This window comes from Mycteria americana, chromosome 1, assembly GCF_035582795.1.
Source record: "Mycteria americana isolate JAX WOST 10 ecotype Jacksonville Zoo and Gardens chromosome 1, USCA_MyAme_1.0, whole genome shotgun sequence".
In the NCBI taxonomy this organism is placed as follows: domain Eukaryota; kingdom Metazoa; phylum Chordata; class Aves; order Ciconiiformes; family Ciconiidae; genus Mycteria; species Mycteria americana.
In genome coordinates this window covers 103,773,186-103,799,630 of record NC_134365.1, presented here as the reverse complement: position 1 = coordinate 103,799,630, position 26,445 = coordinate 103,773,186, and the positions used below count along the sequence as shown (strand labels likewise).

Sequence of the window (26,445 nt, the reverse complement as noted above, 5' to 3'; positions counted from 1 at the left end):
AACACTGGCCACCTAGTAATAAGGCTAAGAGTGTAAATCTCGCTGTTTCGGGTGTTTCACCTTATATCAAGCGATTAGAAGTACTCATATAGCACACTGTGCTTAGATCATTTACTTTCACAGTTACTCCACACTTCTATCAGTGTACAAGATAATATGTGACCCCACATCCTTCTGAAATAAATGTTACACCTCCAGTGTGTTATATTGATTAAGAAAGGACTAACGGCCTGGTTTGTAAAACAAGCCAGTTTCCATTAAGCATCTTGGTGACGGGGCAGTATTTTCAAAGGTGCCCAGTGAACTGCAGCTCTCAGTGCTTCCCTTTCACTGAGATGCTTAATGAGACCTGAGTTCCCTGGAAAACCTGTCAGTCCTGCAGAAAACAGGCACACGCTTTCCTTACTCTCTGTGAGCACTCTCTCACTTGGCGGAGCACCCACAGTATGTATCAGTAACTGCGTAAGAGGTACCCAACTTCTTGTGGTTAAGGTCTTTATTTTCTGCAGCTTTTAAACGTTCGTTGTATCACTACTTAATTCACAATATCTCCACTGAGGAAATAGATTGTACATATATCAGGTACTTAAAATGTTTACCTGCAAAAAACTTAAACAGAAAGGTGGGAAGACAGTTTAAATATAGAGTAATACAGAGAGTAAGGAATGGAGTACGTCATCTATGAACTTTTTTGAAAGTATTGGAAAGTTTTCAATGAAAATGTAATTATAGTGTTACATGGAAGTGTAGCTCATGTATCAACCTGGTAAATATGAAAATATTACGAAATTATTAAAATATTTCAACAAAGTAAAATGATATTTTCTTATAGCAAACAGAAAGACATTAACATATTAACATGTTTTTAGTATTAGACTAATGAATGCAAATCATTATTTTCACACCATTTATGCATATATTGAAAGACAGTTCTGTATAATATATAGGTACATCTAGAAATAAAGCCATGTATAGTAAATATTATGCATTTTTAATCCTTTAAATTATATTTAATTATAGAAGAAATTCCAGATCGAGATTTTAATTAATTTTAATCCTCCATCAATTGAGAGACGGAATAATAGTGACTTGCTCATAAAAACTGACACATATTCCACCCACTCAAATTATTTTTGCAGATGTTAGTCTTATTATCCCTAAAACTGCATGAGAAAGCCAGATTTTTAATGTCTGACAATATAACCACCATCTTAAAATGGAAAAATGGAAAAATTAAGAATATTTTATTCACACTGCTGCTTAAAAGAGCTTAGATTTATTATGTTTACGAGAATGTAAAGGTTATCTAGAAAGTTTATCCAGAATGCTACTGTATATACGAATATGGAAAAACAAGATCTGAACTGATTTTTCATGCAGTAGGCTGCCTTTTTAGCTGCAATACTGAGTTGTTCACCACTCAGTATTGCAGCTAACTAGGTAAGCCACGTGCTTACCTAGAAATCTCAGGCCATCCTTACAAACCAGTCATGTCACAGATTAATGGTTATAACAGAAAAGCAAACATTTAAAAGGGGAAGATACTGAAGCAAATATGATGTTAGATAACTTGGAAAACAGATGGAGATACCCTGCAATAGGTCCCTGAACCTGCACAGAACTGCACTGGTACATACTTTGGAATGTGATGTAAAAACATTACAATATCATGTTAATGACTTAGTAGTGTGTTTGGTGCAGGTGACTCTATGGGATACAGAAGCTGCATGGGCCAAGGATGGGGGTTTTGGGACACAACTTCCTTTTACATCAGCTCCTATGAGTTGCAACATGAGAAACCATTCACAGTGAAATTTAGGTTCAAAGATCTCGCAAACATCCCTCTGTTCATCTGAGATTAATCACTTTTTCAGTATTACAGTATGTTTCATGTATCAAAAGTCACCTTTGAAATTGGCACCACTGAACCTGATTGTTTCAGGAAAAGGTCAGGGAGATAAATGCAGATAAAACTATGCTCTGCTCCTAAAGATAATCTCCCAGCACCAAAACAATATACACCAGGGAACTAAGTTAATACAGCTCTGCAATTACACATGTTCTCTGAAAAGGTACAGACTTTAATCTTCCATGCTGTCAGCTTGCTTCTTTGACCATACAAAATTCACTTCCAAATACAAGCAAGCATTTTTAAAGATAAATAGCATTTAACATCACATTAGAAAAATGTGATTTTCTCTATTTCCTCTCTAAAGATTTCATATTCTAGTCAGAGTCGCATTATTTATAAACTGAAATCAATACATTCTCTAAATTGGCATAGAGGGATGCTAAATATCAGTTAAAATATTTTCCCTTTATTAGAATAAATCATATCTATGACTATATGGCAATGAGATATCAAAAATTCATCTCATGTCTAATTAGTAAATGACATTTCTAGCTTGACAGAAAAATGCACAAGTTGAGGGAAGAAGGCAGACTCATATCTTCTCTATTGTTGATAGACTGTAGCTCATCATCCTTGAGCTATAGGCTGAATTTTCTGAATCCTGTTACTCTATTACCCTACCCTGTAAAATTTTTTTTAGTCCTCATTGATCTTCAATTATAGGATAAAAAGAATTGCTAGATAATTTTAGGAGAACAATCTAATTTTGAAAAATGGTGCTTAGAGCTTAATATTATGTATATATGAACCAGTCATTGGAATCAGACAATTTGTTTTCCAGACAGATTTGAGTTAATATAATAAAAAGATCATTTATTTCTAAACTGTAAAATACAGTATTGGAAACTGGCTGAACAACTTGTCAGTAACTTACGGGATCATACATCAGCTGTTTGCAATGCATAACAGGTTAGAATTTATGAGTCACTTAGATAACGCACATTAATCTCTAAACACTTCAATACAATTATAGATCAAGCACATGATTTAGAAGCTGCTGCATGTATTATTTAAAAAAATATGGAAAAGACAAGTTTAAAAATATTACTTTATATTCAGACAGAATAAGCACAAAGAAAATTCTTGCAAATGTAGATTAATTCAATGAAGAATGAGATTTAATTAACACTGGAGCAATTTATAGGGTTTGCCATTAACTTCAGCAGAAAAGTTGTGACTAGTTATCCAAGTACTGTGAATGACGGCAAAAGAACTAAGCAAGAGTAAAGGAGACAACAAGAGTGTTCAGGAAACATTAGCTGAGCCAGGCCTCCCTTGCTTTTTATCCAGTGGGATATCTGTAACTGACTTCCAGTGAAACAGCTTTGGGACATTAGATCTAATTTTGCAATTAGAGATTTCTTGTAAATATTTGCTTTAAAATTTCAGTTTTCAAATACTGAGTAGTTTAGTGTACAAGATGGCATTGTTATCCCAAGAAAAAAATATGGTGATCAAATGGGTCTAATTTTTTTTTGATTTTTTACATTAATTTTTAAATGTTTTTTTAAAATTATTAAATTTAATATTTTTTAAGTTTATTTTTTATATGAGAAATTCTTTTATTCACATGCCTCTTCCTTTCGCTCATGTTTTCCTTGGAAATGGTTCTGTGTATCACCTTCCTTCTCATTTTGGCTATCATGACTCTACATGTAGACAGCTAGGCCAGTTTTTGGCTGAGATAGAGTTAATTTTCTTTATAGTATGGGGCTGTGTTTTGGATTTGTCCTGAAAACAGTGTTGATAACACAGGGATGTTTTAGTTACTGCTGAGCAGTGTCTACACAGAGTCAAGGCCTTTTCTGCTCCTCACCCCACCCCACCAGCCAGGAGGCTGGGGGTGCACAAGGAGCTGGGAGGGGACACGGCTGGGACAGCTGACCCCAACTGACCAAAGGGACATCCCAGACCATATGGTGTCATGCTCAGCATGTAAAGCTGGGGGAAGAAGGAGGAAGGGGGGGACATTTGGAGTCATGGCGTTTGTCTTCCCAAGTCACCATTACGCGTGAGGGAGCCCTGCTTTCCTGGGGATGGCTGAACACCTGCCTGCCAATAGGAAGTATTGAATGAATTCCTTGCTTTGCTTTGCTTGCATGCATGGCTTTTGCTTTCCCTATTAAACTGTTTTTATCTCAACCCATGAGTTTTCTCACTTTTACTCTTCTGATTCTCTCCCCCATCCCACTGGGGAGGAGTGAGCGAGCGGCTGGGTGGGGCTTGGTTGCCAGCTGGGGTTAAACCACGACAACAGCAAAAAAAGCACTTTTATCTGATGCACCGTTTGCTAACTTCCATGTCACTTTACTAAGTGAAAACAACTGAGACAAAATACTCGGACTAGTTAGTCTTTCACAGAATTAGCTGCACTCACTCCAAAGGGTCAACAAAGTATGAAACTGATTTAAAATATTTTTATTGCAAAAGTCCACTTTAGAACCTGTAGCCATGTCTTGAATATCTGATAATATTCCTGCTTAAGTAAAAGTTTTAAGTGGAGTCTTAAAAGAGGATAAATAAAGAAAAATATGCATATTTAATATGCAAAAATCACTTCTCAATGGAAACCAGAAATTGCATGCTAGATGGAACTAAGATTTAGCAGATTAAGAGTGTATTTTTTTTCCTTCTTTTGCTCCTGGCCAACCAATATACTGGCGAATCTTGACATTGGTTGTCACTCCCTGCCTCATCTCTGTCAGACTAGGATTCAGACTAGAATATGAAGGCTCACTTATGACAGGGGTTAAAGGCAACATGCATTTCTAAACTAAATATTAAGTGTGCATATCCTTGCTAGTGTAATCTTTTCAGAGGAGCAATCCTTATTATTTGTGCATTGGAGACCCAGTATAAATTTTACCACAGTGGGAAAACATTTAAATATGTAACACAGATATGAAGATAGTGAACAGATGTCTCTCATTGTTAGTCTGGGCAGAAAAAGGTAAAAGCATGTTATTAGAAATATTATCTTGAAGCTAACAGAACTGTAAAAGAAATAGATTTCTGAAGCTTTAGAAACTATGTAATTTTGAGTCTGCTCTCAACCTTATTCCAATGTGCACAACTTAATGCCATTATTGTATATAAATGAAAACTATTTCCAATCTGTGAGCCTAAGGCAAATGCATATGGAAGAGTCAGAGAAGTGGAAGGAGAAGGGTTGTTGAGTGTAATGAAGAAACTACATTTTAAGAAGCAAATGAATCGGAGCAACCTGCTACCGACATAATTGCTTTAAAGACCCCATAGCAAACATCAGCAGAATTCATTTGTAATTTACCATGTCCTTCATTTTGAACATGCTCCCTAAAGGTTTGTGTGAAAGTCATGACATCTACAAACACAATTTGTTTCAGATTGACTAGCCATGATTAATGTCTTCCTTTACTACCCTTGACCAAAATCACTCCCCTTGCCAAGAATGCAACAGAAGTCTTCATTTCACTTTTCATATACTGGGAACACCACAGTTGTGGTTGTTTTTTTGTTTTTTTTTTTTAAATGTTATAGCTTTCAGAAATGTTTAAGTAAACTTTGAAAACAGAATGTTCCTAATCTAACTCTGAAGAATTTCCTAAATTGGTCAATTAACATTTGTGGCAGAGGTTTCTAATTACTTAAGTCACCAGTTTACATCTGAAATATCTTGTACGCTACCTTGACTAGAATACTCAATAATGATTCTTCTAACTATATATCATTCATTGTGAGAGGTTCCAGCTAATTGAAATGAGCTTGATTATCCTAACACAGTTCTTAGCTGAGTGGTGTGCAGATAGCAACAATAAGCTTATTTGACATTCTTGTTTAAAATCACCGAAGTCGATGAATAAACATCTCATTCATCATGTGCTGAATGCCCTTCACACCTACTGACTACAATAGGAACAAACAAAATAAAGGCATATTTCTTATCCCAGTGCTGTATGCCTACCAATTTATTTCTAACAATTATTTTACATTTTTCTCCACAAATGTCCCTTTTACAAATTGAAATAAACTATTATTATTAAATATACAATTGTTGCAGCATGTGGACATGGTATTTTAGTGACTACAACTTAAATCAGAAACTTGCTGAAAACACATGTCACAGACAAATTGCCAATTGTTATAAATAATAGTGTGCTATGCAATAAAAGAAACTATTATAATAGCTGAAAGACCACACTGGTAAGTATATTATGGGAAAAATACTTTACAGTATTGATTAACCTCTTTCCCCTCCTCCTTCACACTAGAGTTTCATTTTGTTCTCCTCATATTGCATGACTTACAGAAACATATCTTAAAGTTAGGCATAGTCTGACTAGCTTAATGGATAATACTGGTGAACGAGAAATGAAAGTATATGGAATCAGGTTGACTTTTGGTGCATTAAAGAAATAGCTGAACATCAATATCTGCCAGCAGAAAAAGAACATATTTGTTAAAGAAAATTTATAAGTATTTAAAAAATCTTTGGGATATAAATCAAGATTGTTTTAAAAGCCATTTTTCATCTATGATTACTGTGTAGTAATCAGGCATATGTGTAAAGAAACATCAGCAAAAAGTAGTCTAAATGTACAGAGGTGACCAGCAGATGAAAACCTGTGGGTAATAAATATGCTGCACAAAGACCTTGCCTCAAAACTTTGAATTTTGGTAGACCTGAAGAGTGCTCAACAGAATGTCAGTTGAACAAGTCTGAGAATTGAGATTTAGAATTTTTGTCTTGTGGCTTTCTTTCCAAATGCAGATTTATATACACACTGACATAAATATGCATATACATTCATATAGTTTAACAGACTGGCCTGAATATTCATTGCATAATGCTGAATATCTTTTTTAAAGGTATTGTTTAAATGTATTGTTCAGAAGTGACTTAAAATAGAGAGTACACGTCAAACTTGTTTTTTGTTAGTAATCCCTCTTACTGTCTTCACATCACATTCAGTATGGGCATTTACAGGCTGTCCCTAGCCAGTAACCAACGAGTTAATATTTATCTTCAAATTTTTCACATAAATAGCACCAGCAGCACTGTTCTGCACTGCTCCCATGACAGTACAGGGTTTGGCAGAACTATCAATACAGCTGTAGGTGTCAGGTAAACAATTGCCATAAATTTCTCATTTATTGTCATCTACAAAAATTTCATGATCTTTCTTTCATTTGGCTTGAGCTCTGGCAATGTCTGATGGAGGTTGTTTTGTGACTGTTTCATAACAGGCTTTTATGTGACCTGCTATTCCATTTCAACAATCAGTGATTAGAAATAGATGTTCCTTTAGATTTATAAACCATTAATATAAACAGTTTGGAAGACTGTTCAAAGGGCTTCATCATGTCATTATGAAAAGAGCAGCTTTCTTTAAAGTTACAAAGGACAATCACATCTGTAGAGATTTGAGCCTCAGGGGAAAAAAAAGGAAAGTTGACTTGTGATTAGGGTGAAAGTCAGATGCTACTATGGGAAGCAATTTAGGATGAGGGAATTCCCCTGCCACCCCAATGAGCATCCTGAAATGATACAGTCATCAGCCAGAAGGATTAATCCTGATAAACTGTCCTGGTAGTGCCACTGAGACACTTCTGACAGTCAGATGAGGCTTTTAACAACTTACACCATCTGCATTGTTATTATAATGCTATATGCCATGAATTCATGGTGATACGGTCACGTTTATTCCTGGAAATCCCTGAAATCCCTCCATGCATTCCTTAGTTCCCACAGCTCTAAGAGAGTGATAAGAGGTTGCTGTTGCTACAGACCATCCACACTGGGCTACAAATACCTCTGAGGAGCCACCTGTACTAGGAACAATGAATTGGCCATAACTCATTTTGAAAAAGGAATTAGATGAAAGGCAATCCCTTTCAGACACTGGCAAGATTTTACCATCAGATTAGGAAACATCTTAGCACCTAGGATATATCTGCCAATGGCTCACAAAATAAAATGTATTAAGACAAAGGAATCCTGCCAGATTTGCAGGTTCAGAGTCTGCCTGAAAACCTCAGCTAGTCACAGGCTGCCAACACTAGATAGACACAGCAAAACTAGACAGGTCTTTAATGTAGTGATAGGGTGTGTGCCCAGCCAGAGTGAAGTCTCATGCCTCAAACTTTGTCCACTGGTAGCAGCTGTTTGATGTCACGGAGACCAGAGTCACTCTCAAACTGCAGAATTGAGGAGGGAGAAAACGAGATTTCCGGGACGCAATGGCAGAAGGAGTATTTCCCTAGTGTAAGCTTTCCACCAAGGCAGGAAACACATGCAGAAGGAGCCCACAAATGGTATGATGCTCGCAAAGCATCCCACGGCTGGATGGTGATTTTAGGCGAGGTCACTGCTGTGGGACTTGCAGGCGAAAGGTAAGCTGGGCGCTGCCAGCATGGAGTTCCACAGGAGGGACACGATGCGGTGAAGATGCAGACCGGACAATGAGGAAACTACTCAGTCAGAGAAACACTATAGCTACGGAGTGCCGCTCCTCAGTGATGCAGTTGAAATGGCGGACCGAAATGGAGCAGGCCACTATCTGTCTGTATAATCATATACTCAGGATATGTCTCACGACTCTACTCCCCCTTCTGCATAGTGTAATGTTGAAAAACCCCTCTGTTCTCAAGTAATAGAACACATGAATTCCCACTAAGTGAATGTGTATGTGGACTATTATTTGGAAATAGGAACTATTGTTTTAAGTTCTGTTTTGCTTAATTATTCATTATTTACTACTTTAATTATGTATGAAAAACCTCAAGTACTTCTGAATGTTCTTTAGGCAATGCAGACTCTAAGGCATGCTAAGAAAGTTATACAGTGAGGTGTCTCTTCCTTCCATTAGTCATAAGAGAAACATAAATTACAATTCAGCATATAATTCTCTGCTTCTTCACACAATGATTTAAAGTCGATTGAGTACAATTACTTCATACTCAGCATATTTACTGCTGTATAAAACTTTCTCTCTCCCATAAAGAAAAGGCATCCAGGCACTTTTCTGAACAACAGTATTGTTAAACATTTTTTGATGAGGCTTTTTTTGAAAACATGTTTTACCTTTCAGTTGTTTACAAATTACTTTGGCAGTGATTTGGGAAAGCACTTAATATGTGCTAATGTTCTTCCTTGAACAGGGACTTTGCTTAAGTGCTTTTCTGAGCAGAATCTCGTTCTGCTTATCTGTCCATTTATCTGAATTTAAAGTAGGGATTATTTTGATATCTTAAAACATTTTGAAACAAAGCTATGCAAGAGTAGCATATAGCTCACTTCCCCCATCTCCCCATCTGCAACATCTATGCTTCCTAACACATTCCTACCCCATCCTCATTTGCCATACTTGCTGGACAAGACACAGCATGTGCTGTGGTCATGCAGGAACTATATATATTCTTTCTTTACCGACTAGGCAATAGACAGGTTAAGTGATTGGTCAGCTGGCGTCTCTAGTCCAGTACACAAACCTTACGTAGCTGAACCTTGCTTTTCGACTTGCAGACCCAACCAACAGGTTGGTGACCGTAAGTGGTCATTTTTCACACTTCTGTTGAGAGAACATAGAATCTGTGAAATCTTTTTCTCTGTTATTGAACTCATGTTGGCTCATGGGTTCACAGTTCTTTATGGTGCCTGACAGATAATGTGACCACAGAACTTTGTTTCCTTATGAAGCCCGGGGGTAAAAACCCAAACCATGGATATTGAATTTATGAATATTTGGACAAAATTAATAACTAAAAAAGTCATGAATACTACCAAGTTAATTTTATATGACTTACTCAGAGTAATGTTAGTATTTTTTTTCAGTATTTGATCAGGTCTGGTAATGTTTTAGTCATCAAATTGCAGAGAGGTTTGCACGATGCAGTTTGCAAAGTCTTTTCAAAGTGTTATTTTCCTTTAGTCTGCTTCTTGTCATTGTTAGAGCTGAGCAGTGTACTTAATCTTGTTGATGCTGGTGACTGCATGAGGAGGCAGTTAAGATTTTAATATTAGTTGTGGTAGAGCTCTGTGCATAAAGATGAGCCTTAATCACTTTTGAATTAGTTCACTGCTCCTGTCAGCAAATATTCTCCCTCTTTGATGCTCTCAGACTACTCTACTCACTAACTGTCTTAGAACACAATTCTTCAGTTTCTATGGATGCCCACGGTAGCCTTCACTGCATTACTTTATTCAGCAAAATGCCACCAGCAATATCTTCTCCAAAAAGAGAGAAAAAACACTGAAGAACAAGCTAATAATTTTGCATGTTTAAAGAAGAATCTGTTAATTTCACATAAACCATCAAAAAGAAAGGGCCACTAGAGGGAAGTAAATCCAATATGCTCAAAGAAAATAAAATGCAAGCTCCTCAGCTACTGTAAATTATTGCAGCTAACAGAATGGTCTGGATTTACAACAGCTGAAGGTATTGTTCTAGATTCTGAACAAAGATATGACAATTGAAGAAAACAATTTATATATTTCTAAAGAGGTCTATCACTTCATGCAATGTCTATACCAAAAACATTAAAACAGTATGTATGAAAAGATTACATATAAAAAGGTAGTATGAACACGGGATAAATATGTTGTGTAGGTATAATTTATTATAGATCTAGATCTTTCATATTAGACACACATCAAAAGAGAAAAATTGTTTTAAACCAGTATGTTTGGACTTCTGGTAATGCAGTCCCTGTACACATTAAGATATTTTTGGTTTGTTGTTACATCATGCATATAAACTTGGATCTTTGTTTTATATGAACATGTGCACAAACCTGCAACACCATGCAATAAGTACTGTCCATTTCAGTATAATTAAGATAAGGAAAGATTGCAACAGTCAGTTTACTGTTTGGTGGTATAGCTGGGGAAAAAAATGCAATAGAAAGGCGATTATTTACTATTTTTGGTAAATGTGGCAAAAGCAAAACTATAAATTGTTTACTAATAGGTGGCTAACAATAAAAATAAAAAGGTCACTAATCCTTTTATCTGGGAACTTCAATGTGATTTATAAACATTACTGAAGTCTCTGCAACGTTCTAAGCTGTAGTTCTACAGCTTCCTTTTCTGAGGTTAGATACCCTAGCTTTCACCATATCACTTGTTATTTATGACTAAAAGTAACTCACAAAAAATGTTTATTGTCCTCTCAATAATTTCCATCAACAAAAACCCCATTAATTTTCATCCATATTTCATAAGACGTTATCTTTCCCTCTTTTACTTCTAAATATATAGTTACTGTGCTTATGATTTTATACAACTACACAGTACAAAAATGGTTGTATCTTTATAACTACATTTTATAGATGCCTCCATTTCGTTTATTACAATGCTTTCTCCTGCAAAGATGTCTTTTTATATCCAAATAAACTGACAGATATTCTGGAAATCTGGTCTTAAATTCTCTGAAGCCCTTCCAATACCACTTTTAGTAATGTAAGAATTATTATAGGGAATGCAAGCAGCCTACACTCTAGAGTTTACTGTCAGTGTGTCACAAATTATCAAAACATTGGTCTTTACCCTGTTTTGAGTAAACTGCAGTGAAAATCTATATCCTTAAACCAGGAACAGACAACAGCAAACGACATTTTTTAAAAGCCCACCACTTAAATACACATCACAAGCTGTGTTCACACAGCTGTTAGCCAGTTTAAAAACAAACCATATCTCTGGTGACCTCCACCTGTGCACGCTTGGTGACTTGCATTTAGTACCATGTAACAGAACATCTAAAAATAAGTACACATAGGGGTAGTTTCTGGTACCACTTTTTTTTCCTTTAATTAGAAAGGAAAAGAGAGATACAGGTTCACAACGTGATACATAGCCTAAGAGCTTAAGGCAATTCTCAGTGCAAGGGGTATATCATTAGGCATCTTATATAATTAGCTCTTCTGTTACCATCATCACATGAACAGTGAGTGAGTAGTTTTCATGCTTCTTCTAATCCATTTTAATGAATATTATTAGTATTACCATTGTCATTATCATCACCATCACAGCAAGCTGTTAATTTTTGTATGCCCAAAGGCAAACAAGTCATTACTTACTCATCAACAAAACTACTTGTCCCAGATACATAGGTAAGCAGATTTTCGCTAGGCTGATCAATGAAAGAACCCAGGGCCTTCCTACAAGTGGAACATAACAGGATCCTCCTGAACATTAGCACTTTTACTAAATACTTTCATATTATCAAAGGTCTTCTACTCAAACCCGTAGTTTTGCCAGTTTGGTTCCTGTTCTACATTAAACACTTCAGCTACAGTTGCAATGTCACTGCACAGTAGGTGAAAAACATTTCTGGAACAAATGTCAGCGAGGGATAATTTTGAAATAACCTTCTCATCTACAGTAACACAAGCCAGAAGATAACACTGCTATATAGGTTGCTTTGTTGGAAACCTATGATGCTCTTTGCTGGCACAGTGACTATTTCTAAAGATGGAAGAGGAAAAAGTTGCAGAAATAAAAATATAGAGCTCTTTTAGTTTCCCATGTTTCTCATAAAGGTCATCCTTGAACATGAATTTGAACTGAAAAGGGGGGAAGAAAAAGCTCAAAAACAATAATGCAAAGTGGACAATTAAAGGAACAAAAAAAATCTATTAGCATACCTCCCCTAAGGGAATGGCTCATACAGATGTTGAAATATCTTACAGGGGGGCGTCCTGTATTAGTACCATGAAACATGGATACTAAAAGGAAGTTAGTTCACTTTCATTTCACCTTTGAATTGTGAAATTGCAATAGATAACCTGTGGTGTTTTACTCTTTCAAAACAGAAATCGTAAGGAAAGACTTGGAAAAGCACCAGATGCAGACTCCAGTTCTGATGAACCATTGATACAGTTAGTCTCAGGTTGTTAAATCTTGCACTTAATTTTAAACAGGAAGATATGTTTTTGTGCCTTTTGTATTGAGGCCGAGGGCCAACTGCCAGAAGCATGTAATGCCCTCATCAGCAGGAGATGGAAGTCCTCACCAAAACCACTTAAAAACGTGTAACAATCTGCAAAACATCCTAACTTGCTGACCCAGACTTCCAAGAAACAAAAAGATCCCCCTAATAAGTGTGTAGATGTCAGGGGCACAGGAACAGACATGCAGTGCTGGGACTTACCATCTTGGTCTGTGGTAACCGTGATAGCTGTGAACTGCTTGGGAGAGAAACTCAGCTCCGAGACCCCATTCGTGGCTTCTATTTCGAAGGTGTAGTTCACGTGTGACACAAAGTCAAGCACCGTCACAGAGGAGTTGATGAGACCTGTGTGCCTGGGGATGAAACGGATACCTCCCCCACAAATCTCACACTGGCTGGCATCCGACCCACATTTCTTACAGATGACACTGTAAGTGAGATCTTTTCTTCCTCCGGTATCACTCGGGGGGCTCCATTCCAACATGAGAGCTGTTTCGTTAATGTTAAAAATGACATTCCTCGGAGCAGAAGGTGGCCCTGCAGAGAAGGAGGGAAAAGGCTGTTAAGCGACAGTTGTCTATTTTGGAGAAAAAAAAACCAACATGAAAAAATATATTAGTCTTACGGCAATTATTTGCAAATAGAAGTTAAAAGAGTTATGTTTCAATAACAAATTCAATGGAAAAATTAAAAATTCTCTATATACTTACAATCCTTGAAAATTAAGCAGGAATAATAAATAGGTGAGATCATAAAAAGCTGAATAATCTAAATAAATTAGAATTAATTCAGAAGTCACTTAAGGCAACATAAAAATGACTTGGGAATGTCAAACCTAGACTTGATAACACAAATTTGCACTAAATATCTCTTGATCTTGTGGGATACTGGGGTAGAGCTGTAACCACTGAATTTATTTCTTTATTTTATGTCTAGTAATGTAGGCTTTTCTGATACTTATAATCTTTAATGTTTTATAAGAGTTAAATTGAATAATAAATAAATAACAGCTTTGGAATACCTACAAGAGGTAAAATTGTTTGTATTAGTTCTGCAGTGCCAGATATTTTTTCTATCCTTCAGTGCTTATCCCCAGGGATTTCTTTGCTGCTGCTCATTAACAGAGTTAGGTGGCAACAGGCCAAGACTATTAGGCACAAGAGACAGTTTATAAGTTTTTTCTTTCCCACCTGGCACCTCATCAGCATCAGTATAACAGTGAAGACATCAACCTTGCAAGCTAAAGATCTAAAAGGATGGCCGCAAAGCAGGAGAAAAAGTAATTCTGGAAGACTGTGAGGAGGGCTGCAAACATAGTAGCAGGAGGCAGAGTATAGGGAAGCTCAGCTAGCAAGCAGGTGGTAAAGCTCTCTGTACTGTCGGACGAACCACGACTGACCATTTCCCATGGATCCCACAATAGTCAAGGTACATCCAAGAAGTTTTAAGTTGTTATGCTGACTTACTGTGTAGGATCCCATGTAAATCATCTGAGGCTTTATATATCAGCTTTCACAGTCTGATGGAAGAACTTTACCACCTAATGATTTTTCAGGAATTAGCGAGGGGGTGAAGGAAAGGCAGAAATTGTTAAAGGAAGTCTGAATAATCTTGTCTCCATTTCTTATTATATTCTTCTTCTTCCACTTAACATATTTCGGCCAAGCACTTACAGACACATGGTTTTCAAAAGCAATTTGTATATAGACCCAAAATATGCCCATAAAATTATGTAAGAAACACAGATTTAGCAAAATGCAAGGCCTTATACTCCAGGTTTTGATATATGTAAGATGACTGTGGTAAACTCAACTGGCGATCTCTGGGGTTTTTTGAGCTGAATGAGTTGAATAAGCATTATATTCCCAGCTCTCAACATAAAATCACGGTGCACATGGATTGCTTAGCCAATCGGTAGAGGAACTTTGAAAACTTTCAGCTTGCTTTGCAGCTTTTCGTGATTTATACAGCCTGCCAGCAAGACTTAAGTATAAAGTTTTGATTGAGATACTGTTCAAACTTCAAGTGAGCTTTTCAGTACTTCAGGGCCTCTCAAGCAGACTGAAAGGCTATATGAAACATTTGCAAATGACACCAGCTAATTGTTACACAGAGTGTATTTCACCTAAGAAATTGAGTGGCACAGTAAATCTGAGAGAGTCAGATAATTAAAATATCATAATGTCTTTCATAAAAACTTTAAGACAATGAGAGAAGAACTAAACAAACAAACAAACAAAAATATTGATCAACACTCTTGTAAATTCCAGTTCAACAACTTGTAGGATGAGGGCAAGACCTTGTGGCCAAAGGATGGTCAGCTAAATGTCAGAACTTTCCATTAGGAAGGAAAACAAAGTATCAAAGCTCCTCCTAACATTTCATACATAAATCACAATCTCAAATCTCAGAAAAAAAAATTAAAAATATACTCCTTTTTTCTAACAATTCAATTCCATTTTTTTCCCTTAAGATCTGCAATTACTACAGCACTGATACACTGATTCGAATTTCAAACTTTTAGCTGTTTATTTGACTGAACAAAATGTAGTGATTTAGAAAATCAAGCCCATGAGTGGTTCTGAAATATACACCTACAACTGAAATAAATCCATTTACTCAAGCTCTTAATTCTTGAAGATGACCCTGAATACTAAAATGGACTATACATTAACAGAAAACATTACTGTATCTTACATTTTACTAATAAACTACATAGTAGTAAAGATCTATACAGTTGTATCTACACATAGCGGCAAGAATGAATACTAATGAAGGAAAGAGGCAATAATAGTTGCAGAAAAAAGGTCACTATTCACCAACATTTGTAATTTTTAAGTGACGCTATTAGTTTACTTATGTGACATAAATGTGGGTATAAAAGCTGGAATGCTTATAAAGGGAAAAAAGTTTGTACAGCGTGGGAGAGATAATGTGAACCAATAAATGCTAAAATTTTCTGTGAACTGTAGTTGAACACTTGAGTTGCTTTTTTGTTTCTAGCATTTATTTGTAACTTTAAATAACTGAGACTATGTTTTCATTAAAATGATTTTTCCCTAAAGTAAATGATGAGTTAGCTGCTGGATTTCAAGCACTTGGTAATTCAAATATTTGGAGGTGTTACATCGCTTTGCATTTTTTTAGTGGACAAGAAAGTTTAAAATATTTTGAATGTGTGAGTATTTATTCGTATACCTATCTGTGCAAAGTTCACAGTTAGCAGCTAAAAACCCCCTGACAGTAAAGACCAGTTATTTTCAGCGTATCAAGGAATCATGTAGCTGAACTGTACGTGGCTCATTGGTACTGAAGATCAATATTTCTGGAACCCGTCAGATGAAATTTATTTTTGTAATTTGCAATTTTTATGGTCACAGAGAATATTTTGAGTATTTCCTTCCTGGCCTTTGACTGTGACCTTGTGCTAAGTCTAACACTGACGCATTTGAAATACTTTAATATATAAGTATTTATAAACGCAACTTGTTTAACAAAGGCTAATTATATTGATAGATCATTTTCCAACGGTGTGGAAAACAGAGACAAGGTACAGCCTTGAAGATACTGATGTGGTCCAAAAGCCCCTACAACCTTAGAGTGTCTCAGATTTACAAATCTCCAAACTTTCCATAAAATTACTGTGAGCTTGATGGTTCTAGCTACTCTAGAAAACAGTCCTGAGATCAGAATAAGCTAAAACTAGCACAGATTACTTCAGCTTCAGTTCTTATTATTTATGTGCGGAAGACAGGAATAATTATGCTTCCTCTAAAAACATGCTGTGAGAATTAAATAATGACTGGTCTTAACAAATTCCCACTGTTAAAACCAACGAGGAGTTTTAGGAATATGGAGGATGAGCCTTAATCACACTTACATATGTGCATAACTTTAAGCGGATCAGTAATCCCCTTGAAATAATTGGTAATACTCATGCACTTAAAACTAAGCATGTGTGTAATTGCTCAAAGGATTGGAGCCAATGTTTTGAAACTGGCTTAAATTTAATCTTACATAAACTATAGATATTATGACACCGGGTCATCATAGCTCAGGGTTTTTTTATGTTACTTCATCAACTTTGGCAGGCCGAAACAGGAATTAATGTGAATCCGAGCTATAGGAGAGTTTTCTCTGGCTTTGTCACTTTTAATTTTCTGTCAGATTTTTGTTATGCTGTATCTAGATGGCATCAATAGAAGAGCCAATACAGTAGATAAAATAACCTTTCTTTTAAATTTATTTTTTGTTTGTACTAGAGAGTGAAGGTTGTTATATTCATGATTTGGGACTTCATCCTCAATTGTAAGAGAAAACACGAATTATTGTACATTCATATTTCAATGAATAGGGAGAACATTATCAATTATGTTAGGGGTGTCTGAAAGTATATGACTGTCCGCTTGCAAATACTGAAAAAAACCTCAGACACCCTTCATACTCAAGGCCCCTCATGCCAATTTGCATGATGATTAAATAGCTTTTTAATTGCTGTTAAATTATGCCAGTTAAACTGTGATTTCATGCAAATATTAAGCTGTAATGACATGCAGTGAATCATTTACTAAGATTTAGAACTTGGAACAAAGAGAGACAATTAATTCTAATCCTCAGATTCAGCTAAATTATGTGTCACTGGGCTTTTATGAATGTGGTCTGATTGCTTTGTTATCATTTATAAATTATACAAAGATTATTTGACACATTGGAAAACTTGGCAGCAATAAGCCTTCTGCAGATATCTGTGCAAAGCTCTTGGGGATCTCCTTATATTGATTTTTAAGGAAAACAAGTATATTGGTGAAAATGATGGATCCTTTCCTCACAGCAAAATTCATGACTTTGGATTTTATGCAAAAGAGTAAAACACAGTTCAGATGGATGAGCGTTAGAAAAAATGCAGCTCTTCTTCTTAGATGAAACACAGCCCACAAAGCGTTAGCAATGTTGTTTGCTTCATTTACAAATTATAATGTAAGAAGTATTTCTACACTCTCTGTGGAGTAGACTGGCATTGATGTCTTATGGAGAAGCAGGCCCACTCCAAAAGCAACAGAGCTGAGTTTATGCCTCATGCAGTGCTTTGCACCTCATCTTGCTTTGAGTATCCTCTCCGTCTGTGAAGGTGAAGTGCATTTTGCCCTTTATGGAAGGAGAGAGAAGCAAACCCAACGCTGCAGAAGTCTAGTGAGGGCAATGCAGTATTTTAAACACTACAGAGGGATGACTGGCTGGAAAAAACGTTGTTTTTTAAGTGAGAACTGTCCGTTACCAACTATTGGACTCACAGAAGTGTGTGTTATTTGACTACTGAATTTACAGCGGAAGGGCAAAAATTAACCATTGTCTTCTGAGAGTACTCAGAATCAGCATCTGACTGTGCCCCTTGAGTTCATAATTACTTTTTTATACACATACATACATACACGTAGCATAGATAAATAGTGTCACTTGATGTAGAATGCTGTATTACATTTTTTCCTTTCCAGAATCACTTATTCTTTTTCTGTGAGGCAGGCAGGAAGAATGGAAGCCAGTGACTGCAAACCAATACTCCAAGTCTGAGCGTAATGATAAGCTGCAAACAAGTATATATATAAAAATAACAATAGAGGCAGTAGAGTCAAAGACTTCAAGCAAGTTGCTTGATTTTGCTGCTGGAATACAGTGTCGACTCTTAAAAAAAGAGGATACAGTTTGTGGCAGAAGTTACTGAACAGAGCGTAAGTTTGTTGGGTTCAAAATTGTTTAAGCATAACATGAAAAGAGATGCATTCAGACTCAGACACCCAGTATAAGCCTGCCTGCCTTTGACCTTGAAAAGATGGATCAATTTATCCAATTACATTATAGTGGGAAATGTTAAAGTTTATGTACAGAGTAATCAGACAGGGGATTAGATGCTATTTGTTGCTCACTGTGTATGCAGAGAGATCACTGATAGAGTACTCACATATGGCAAAGAAATACAATAAGGAGAAAGAGTAGCAGCAAGAGATTGATAACAAGTGCCAATCAAACAAAAAAAGGCTAGGAGAAAGAGATTAACAATATACCCTAATGTAATTTTCATTCCTCTTATTAAAATTAGTTTTCTATTATGCTTTTCTGCAAAGTGCACACTCTTCTTTTACAAAATACAGTTACATGAAGTAAAAATGGGAACTGTACAATTTTGGAAAAGCATACAGTATGCACTTTCACAGAATTAATGAAATTAGATTTGAAGCTCATCTTGAAAACAGTGGATGCCTGAAGCTAAACTCTTAATTTCGTAGTCTCTTAAATCAAGGTCCTTATTTTCCATAATGCTGCATATGCAAGTTTTCCAGTACTGAGGAAAAATTCTGGAGTGAGGAATAATGTCTAACCCGATACAGGAATGAAAAGAGAGAGAGAATAAAATATCTACCTATCTCAGGCATATTGCTCTGCAGGACTTGGGGAAGCAAATGAAATAGATATGAATACAGCTGGTTCAAAACATTTGAATATGAAGAAATTTGTAAGGGGAATCCACTATTCATTCTGTGTTTAATTCAAGACTAATTCTCATTTAAAAAGTCACAAGAAAAAATTCTAATTTCTTATGCCACATATCACATGTCAGGATACACATTTGCAAATGAACATAAAAAATGCAGATCTGCCCCAAAAGTGGTTATGCAGAAAAGGCATTTTCTGACTGCACAGCCTTTTCTCTCTATTTAGTTAAATTGGCTCATTTTTTTTTCCTAACTTTTCAACTCCTTTTATTATGGTAAAGCATGGCAGTTTGGAAGGAACAATCTAAATTCTACTCATAGCTGTATATTTGTTTATTAAATTTAAATTAGCCACATCTGCACAGACCCACCGAAGGCAAGGAAGTTGTATTTATGACAGAAACATAATTTTAATAACTGAGAGCATAATTTGAAAGAAGTGGGGTTAAAGATATCATTTAGGGAATAATTTGGCCTGCAGACTCTTCATTACTGATGATGTGCAAGAAGGTAAGAGTGCAGTCTGCCTGTCAAGAGTCTCGGTGTCATTAACAGAGCTGACAATTAGTGAAATAATCATCATCGTAGGTATAAGATGAATACATCTGCTGTTACAGTCAATGACGTACTGATACCTTGCAGTCTAGGCTGAACGAGAGGCAATGCATGGTGGCACTGAACCAAGAGCAAGGCAGAAACTAGAATGTGGTTCACTGTCTCCTTTATTTCTTATTTCTCCCAAGTCAGGGTGAGATGGGGCACTGGAACCTCTGTTGTGGTTGATTTCTTCCCTGCCTCCACTCACTTGGTTGCTTTGGCTGACACCCTCAGCAGGAATGGAGAGGTCTGGCAGCAAGTCTTCCCTGACAGTTTTTGGCCAAAGCAGCTCTCAGCACTCTGCTTTTGTTGGGAAAGCACTGGGGTGTTGTAGGTACCTGCTCCCGGATGCCACAGGGCTCTCATGCTCCTCCCTACCTTATCAATACTAATGGGTAGCAGGGCTTAAAATTGTGCCCTGAAAGATAATTATGGAAACCTAATGCCATGTATGAGAAATTTTTTCAGAGAAGAACTGTCTTCTAGAGATGAAAAATCAATGACTTATAAATAATATGGAACCACATCTGCATAATGCATGAGTGAACCCATCTTTCTAAGCATGAAACTGTCAAGAGCACCTGGGATGTGTGTTAGTTCTGTGGGTAAGTTTTTAATGGCCTGTGCTTGGGGCACTCATTTAAGTGGAATTATTTGTAATCATCATTTTCCTGTGGGAAGTCTGAAACAACATTGTTTATTCCCTCATATATTTCGTGCAAAAGATAGGCCTTGCTCCAGAGTGAGCTGACAGCATATTGTGTGCGTTGGATTGGGGTGCCTCTCTGAACCCTACGTCCCTTAAACAGCTGGAGGCTGAGATTTACCCTTCCCATCTGAAAACCCTATAGTTAGATTAGATAACTTTCTGCTAAGTGCCTTGGATCTGAGGAATGCCATTTTTGGTGTCCATCACTCCCTTTTAGTGGATGGACAATGTCTTGGTCTTTGTAATGACCTCAGGATTACAGAATGCCTATGACTTTGTAACGCAGCTCCAAATTACCTGGTATATTCCCAATTTGTCCAGGACATTACCATTTGGAGAGACGAGCATGAGCACAGGAAGTGGTTCAATTCTGCTAGCGTCAGCTCAGTTATTTTTACATGGTGCTGCCTTACGCAGTGTAAACATACCAAAATTATGACTATACATTGATGGTTATTGCAGCAGTACTTTGTTTTCATGGTTTTATCTCTTAAGCTTTTTGTATACTTAGTCTGTTAAAATACTTCATGCATTTAACATGTTAATTTTTTTTGAATTCTCTTAACAAGAGGACTATGGCAAAAAATGTACTTGAATCAAATCCTCCACCAAAAGAGCTAACAAAATGCTACACAGAAAACTAAGTATCTTAGAAAATTTGCAAACAGATTTTAATCGTCTTTATTAAATAATAGGTTTTTATATGTAAATATAGTATCTCACCCGCAGATTTTTAAATGCTGCTGTTTGTTCCCAGTTTTGAGATTAAACAGATATAGTTGCTTTATAATCAATAAATGAATCCCAGTGAGTAATGAACCACGTATGAAAATCTATGAGAAATATTTTATTAAGTGAAAAGAAAATTTATGCTTTATGTTTCTAGACATAAGCACATTGATCAAAGTAATAAAAATCTCTTCTCAGTCAGAATTTCTGCCCCTAGATTGCTGGGCATCAGTTTTGTCTTAATGACAAATATAGGTTAGTAAAAAATCACAAAATGTTGTATTTTAAAAATTATCAAAAAATCTAAAGAATTTTCATTATCACAGTTGTGTAAGAGGGAATAATTCTCTGTTGAAAGAAGTTGATATGCAACAGAGTAATTATATCTCCTTCTGACTGGACACATCTTTTTCCCTTTCTTTTTATGATTTTCTTGTCTTTTTTAGAGAGTTTAGTTTTTACTCAATTGTGTTGGGATGATATTTGTCTTATAGTTTTCATTTAAATCTGGGGAGACAGCAGAGTATGTCATATCAGTTTTTTTCTTTATGTGACTCCTCATTTTTTTTGAAAGTTTTTGTACAAGCATATTTTCATGTATTTAAAATTCTAGTAGTTAAAACTCAACATTGCTATCTATATGACAATGATTACATACTTTGTATTATCTCTCAGAACTACAAGTTAAAAAGTTACCAAACTAAGAGACACGTCAGTAGTTTTAGGGATATCTAGACTGAATAGAAATATGATGTTTGAATTTTGATTTTAAAAATCTCTTTTGGTTATCCTGAATGGGATTCTTCACAAAATGTACAAACTCATGTCATTTTTTAAAAATACAAAAATAAATAAATGAGGCACAGGAGAAGAGAATTGCAGACACTGGAACTGATCAGACTTACGTGTACATGCCATAGTTGGAGGGTCCTTCTCAGCTCTGAAGTAACCTTTCTCACACTGACAGACAGAAGTTGCTTCTACGTAAGTCAAACTGTGTGGAGGGCACTTGGAGCACTTTACATTTCCAGCAAATGCTTTATAGAATCCAGGCCTGCAAGCTGCAAAACAAGAAAATAAGTTTCATTAATAGAAGCAAGTTTTGGTCATAAGTAAAATCTGTTCCATGCAGTTATAATGCACCTTCTTTCTTTTTCAACCTAGATATGTATGCTATTTTGATCATAAAATTCTTCACAGTTTTTATTTTGGTGTATGGACTTAAAAATAAAATAATTTGTTCTTGGTATATAATGGGAAATCATTAAAAGAGAGAGCTTCCAAATTTACAGACAGTCCTCACTGCTGCTTGAAATTGTTATCTAGACAACTTCACTAATATCACTAAACAAAAGCACATTATCTATGTTTTACATAGGTTCCATATGTTAATAGGAAAGAGTGAGATAACTTCTTACCCGCCAAAGCTATTTATATGGCTTCCTTATTTAAGTAATGGAGACCTGCAATGTTAATATGTTTACCCTCACAATGCCTTGATAAGACAAGGATGCCATCCCTATATATTTATAGATGGGTCTGACTTGCCCATAGTCCCCTGAGAAGCCTCTGACAGAAGGGCCCCATCAGCTGGGTCCTCTGCACCTTGTTGGCATGAGAGGCTGGGAGGTGCTGCTATAACCACCTTCAGAGATGTAGGAAGGAGATGCCAATACCCTCCAGCACAAACTACTGCAAGCCTGAGGGTATTCTTAATTGTGCCAGGAAACAACCTGGATAGCAGCTGCCCTGGGGATGGGGGATGTTGTGATAGTCAGAGCTCACCGTGCCCCCAGTTACTTGGAGCAGGGGTCCTGCCGTTCTTAACCACAGCACAACCTTACGTGCCTTTTCGCTGGCCTTTAAAGCAGAAACAATTTGTTAAAATAAATCTTATCATAAATCTGCCAGGTTTGCATTCTGAAATATTATTTTAAAACTATCCTCAGACTTCATCACACACGTTTAAACAGAGATGTCTTTCTTTCTCCTGCCAGCTACCACATTTACACATGCCAGCATGTATTGCAGTTACTGTCTTCTGGCTTCCCAGAAGACAGTACTGAAAAAAAAAACCAGAACTGAAACAAATGCAAGACCAACTCAAACATGTATACACTGTACAGACTCATATTCCTTCTGACTCCTTCAGCAGTACGATGGAAACCATTGCTATAAATATGATTTTGAAGATCCATGTGGCTGTTTCTCATTTTGACATATTCAAGACTATTTCCTTTACACTGCTAGAGAAACTAGGCAGTACTTTCTTCCCTTGTAATAAGACAAAATAACAATATTAAAATGAGGTGTTCTTTAAAAAGTACCCAAAAGTATGCATTTTATGGATTCTGTCAGTTCATATTGAGTTATTAAAAAGTATTAACTCATAGATAACATATACACAGATCAGTTTTGCTTCTGATTCCAAAGGACTTGCTTGACATAAAAGCAGTTTCATTAGTAGCTGAGGGAAAAGGAGTGAGAAGATGGGACTGAAAAAGATAACAGTTGATTGCCTACCAGAATCCAAGAGACAATTTTTCAAAGGTAATTTTAAGAGCTTAATTTTGACTCAACAATTTCAGCAGTTGTCCTCGCAGTGTGTTCTTGTGGCTTTGCTGAACAGACATTAGGGAGGAATCCTGCCCTGCTGTCACTGACAGAAAAAAAAAAATTTCTGGTGTTAGAGATAAGAGGGGTGGGAACAGCAGGGGTTTCCCCTTTGAACGAAGGCTACTGGTCTGATACAATTGTGATTCTAGTGAGTGGTAATTTTCTACTGATTGGAAAGACAGCAGGTTTGGTGCATGGAAGAAGGCAGCACTGTAGATATAGGCCGTAGGCACGGACTCCTCTTCACTGTGCTGGAACAAAGGAAGAGAGGACGTGAGGCAAAAGCGGGGAAGGGTGTTACACTTGCCTGCTCCTTTCTTCTTTTCTCATGCCCAAATCCTGCCCTGGCTTATCTAAGCATGAATACTAAATTCTTGCTTTTAATAGCTACCTTTCATACATGTCGTGCGATACAAAGAAGTTTGTGATTAAAGAGTTGGCAATTCCAGGTTATGGTTTCAGTCAAAGCAAAATGAGTGCTCTTTAAAATCCTTGTTACTTCTGAAATTCATGTCTGTCAGTTCTGAAATCATTCTTCCCTTCTGTCCCCCAAATGACAAACCACATTGGATCAACAGAAACACAGCATTCTCTTTCAAGAGAAATATTCTGTTTAAACTTCAAGCAGTTCACTATTCCAAAATAAAACTCAAGGAGAAGATTCATTTCCAATTCAAAAAATTAAATATTTTATTCTGAAATGGTATTCTGTAATGTATTTAAAGCAACTATGGTTTTGATATGGTATGTCTCTGAAAAGAAAGCACATATATACTCATAGAAAAGATGGGGGAAAAAAATAATGGATATGTGGATCATTTTACTTCTTTTGAAGCCCACCCAAATACATTTATCCATTAAGCCAGGTATGTACCACAAATTCTGAGGCAGAGGAAGATATCAGGGAAGGTTTTCAAAGGGAAGTTTACAAAGCTATTGATAACCCTCTTCCTGTCCAAATGTAGAATCACACAACCATGATTCTTGTACACTTTCAAATAAAAACCAGCCCTTCATAAACAAGATGAAATAACACAACCTGAAAACCCGCAAATGATCACAAGCCTGGGATAACTCACCTCTCTGGATAACTCAGTGCTGATTGCCAACATTCAAGGTGAAAGAAAATAAACTGTTACTCTATCCAAATCAATGAACATGCAGCATGAGTCTGAAATATAGCACTTCAGCTGCTGTACATATCTAAGCTTAGACTCTAACAAATGTTGTGTTTCAGTGGCACAATTAACAAAAAAAATTGCTAAATTTACCATTTTCCACAGAAAATTTGCAAGCACTACAGTTACTACCCAGGTTTTTAAAAGCTCATTTAGGAAATGCCTCAACTGCTATGATTTCAGAGATATGTCTCCCTCTGAAGAAAACAAAAAGAATCTCTCTGTTCTTTAGCCTTAGGTGTCTTCGTGGAGGCTCTATAAGACCACTGTATGCCAACTGTAGCTCACAGCAATTCCAATTAAAATTTACAGGAAAATTGCACAAAGGAGTCAATGGTATAGGCATTCCATTGTAATTTCTGATTTATGCATTACATTTTGTAGAACTGGGGTTTGTAAATGTTCTGCTATGAGATTGCAGATTGAATTACTGCATGTAAATCACTGTGTGTGACTGCAGGTTGTGATATCAAACCACGCACAAGCACTAGATGTTGTATTCAACTTCAGAGTCCTAAAGTCACGTTATCTAAAATAAGGATTAGGATACGACTCTGTAAAGGGATTAATCAATAGGCTTACTTACATGCTTACTGTTAACCAAGTTCCTCAGATTTTGCCTAGCTTCCTATTATTTCTATTGTTTATTCTCTTGTGGTAGTTTCAGCCACACAAAATTAATTAGTGCACAAACTGCCTGATGGGCAAATCAGAAACTCAAAACCTTTTAATTATAAATGGGTTGCGGTTTTGTATTTGGAGAAGGAAAAAAGCCATCTTTCCCGCGCAAAACCGTACCCTATGTAAATATATTACAAGTAAGTTAGAAGTTTTTTCCAGATGTTTATGTATGCAGAAAGTTTCATTTTGTATGGGTTAATAAATCAGTATTTTCAAAGTGTTTCTCATAACATTTTTTTTCACTCGGCTAATAGCTATTGCACCTATCAATTTCACAAATTATTTGTGCGTAGGTTAGTGTAAACTAAAATTTAAACTATGAAAAGCTGCTGTCTGAAAAAGTTTCTAATGACTATTCCAAAAACCCTAAACTTTGTTTTTATCTTTGTTACCACAGAGTATTTTTTCCTAACTTCCAAATCACTGGGAGGCATCTTATTTTCCCTAACATTATCTAACAGAAGTGACTTTGTGAGTTACTAATTATACGAACTGTATGAGATTTGACTTTTGTAAAGCCTGGGGGAAGATAATATATTGTCTTAATGGTTAAGTAATTAGCAGGGTATCTGAATGAACAATTCAAAGACACTAAAGTTTTCTCCAA

General features: G+C 36.3%; 1 protein-coding gene across 15 annotated transcripts in view; it reads right to left on the bottom strand.

The window, feature by feature from the left end:
* EPHA6 (EPH receptor A6) overlaps window positions 1–26,445 on the bottom strand; it is a 532,902-nt gene that overhangs the window by 232,798 nt on the left and 273,659 nt on the right. For 9 of the 15 annotated variants that reach the window (XM_075515531.1, XM_075515576.1, XM_075515552.1 and 6 more), the window contains 3 exons: window positions 22,269–22,424; window positions 13,042–13,377; window positions 11,969–12,049 (listed from right to left, as the gene is read on the bottom strand). In XM_075515531.1, coding sequence (XP_075371646.1) covers window positions 11,969–12,049; window positions 13,042–13,377; window positions 22,269–22,424 — 573 coding nt within the window. Of the gene's footprint in view, window positions 1–11,968; window positions 12,050–13,041; window positions 13,378–22,268; window positions 22,425–24,370; window positions 24,393–26,445 lie in introns of those variants that run through there. The other 6 variants (XM_075515557.1, XM_075515584.1, XM_075515656.1 and 3 more) reach the window with 3 other exon arrangements.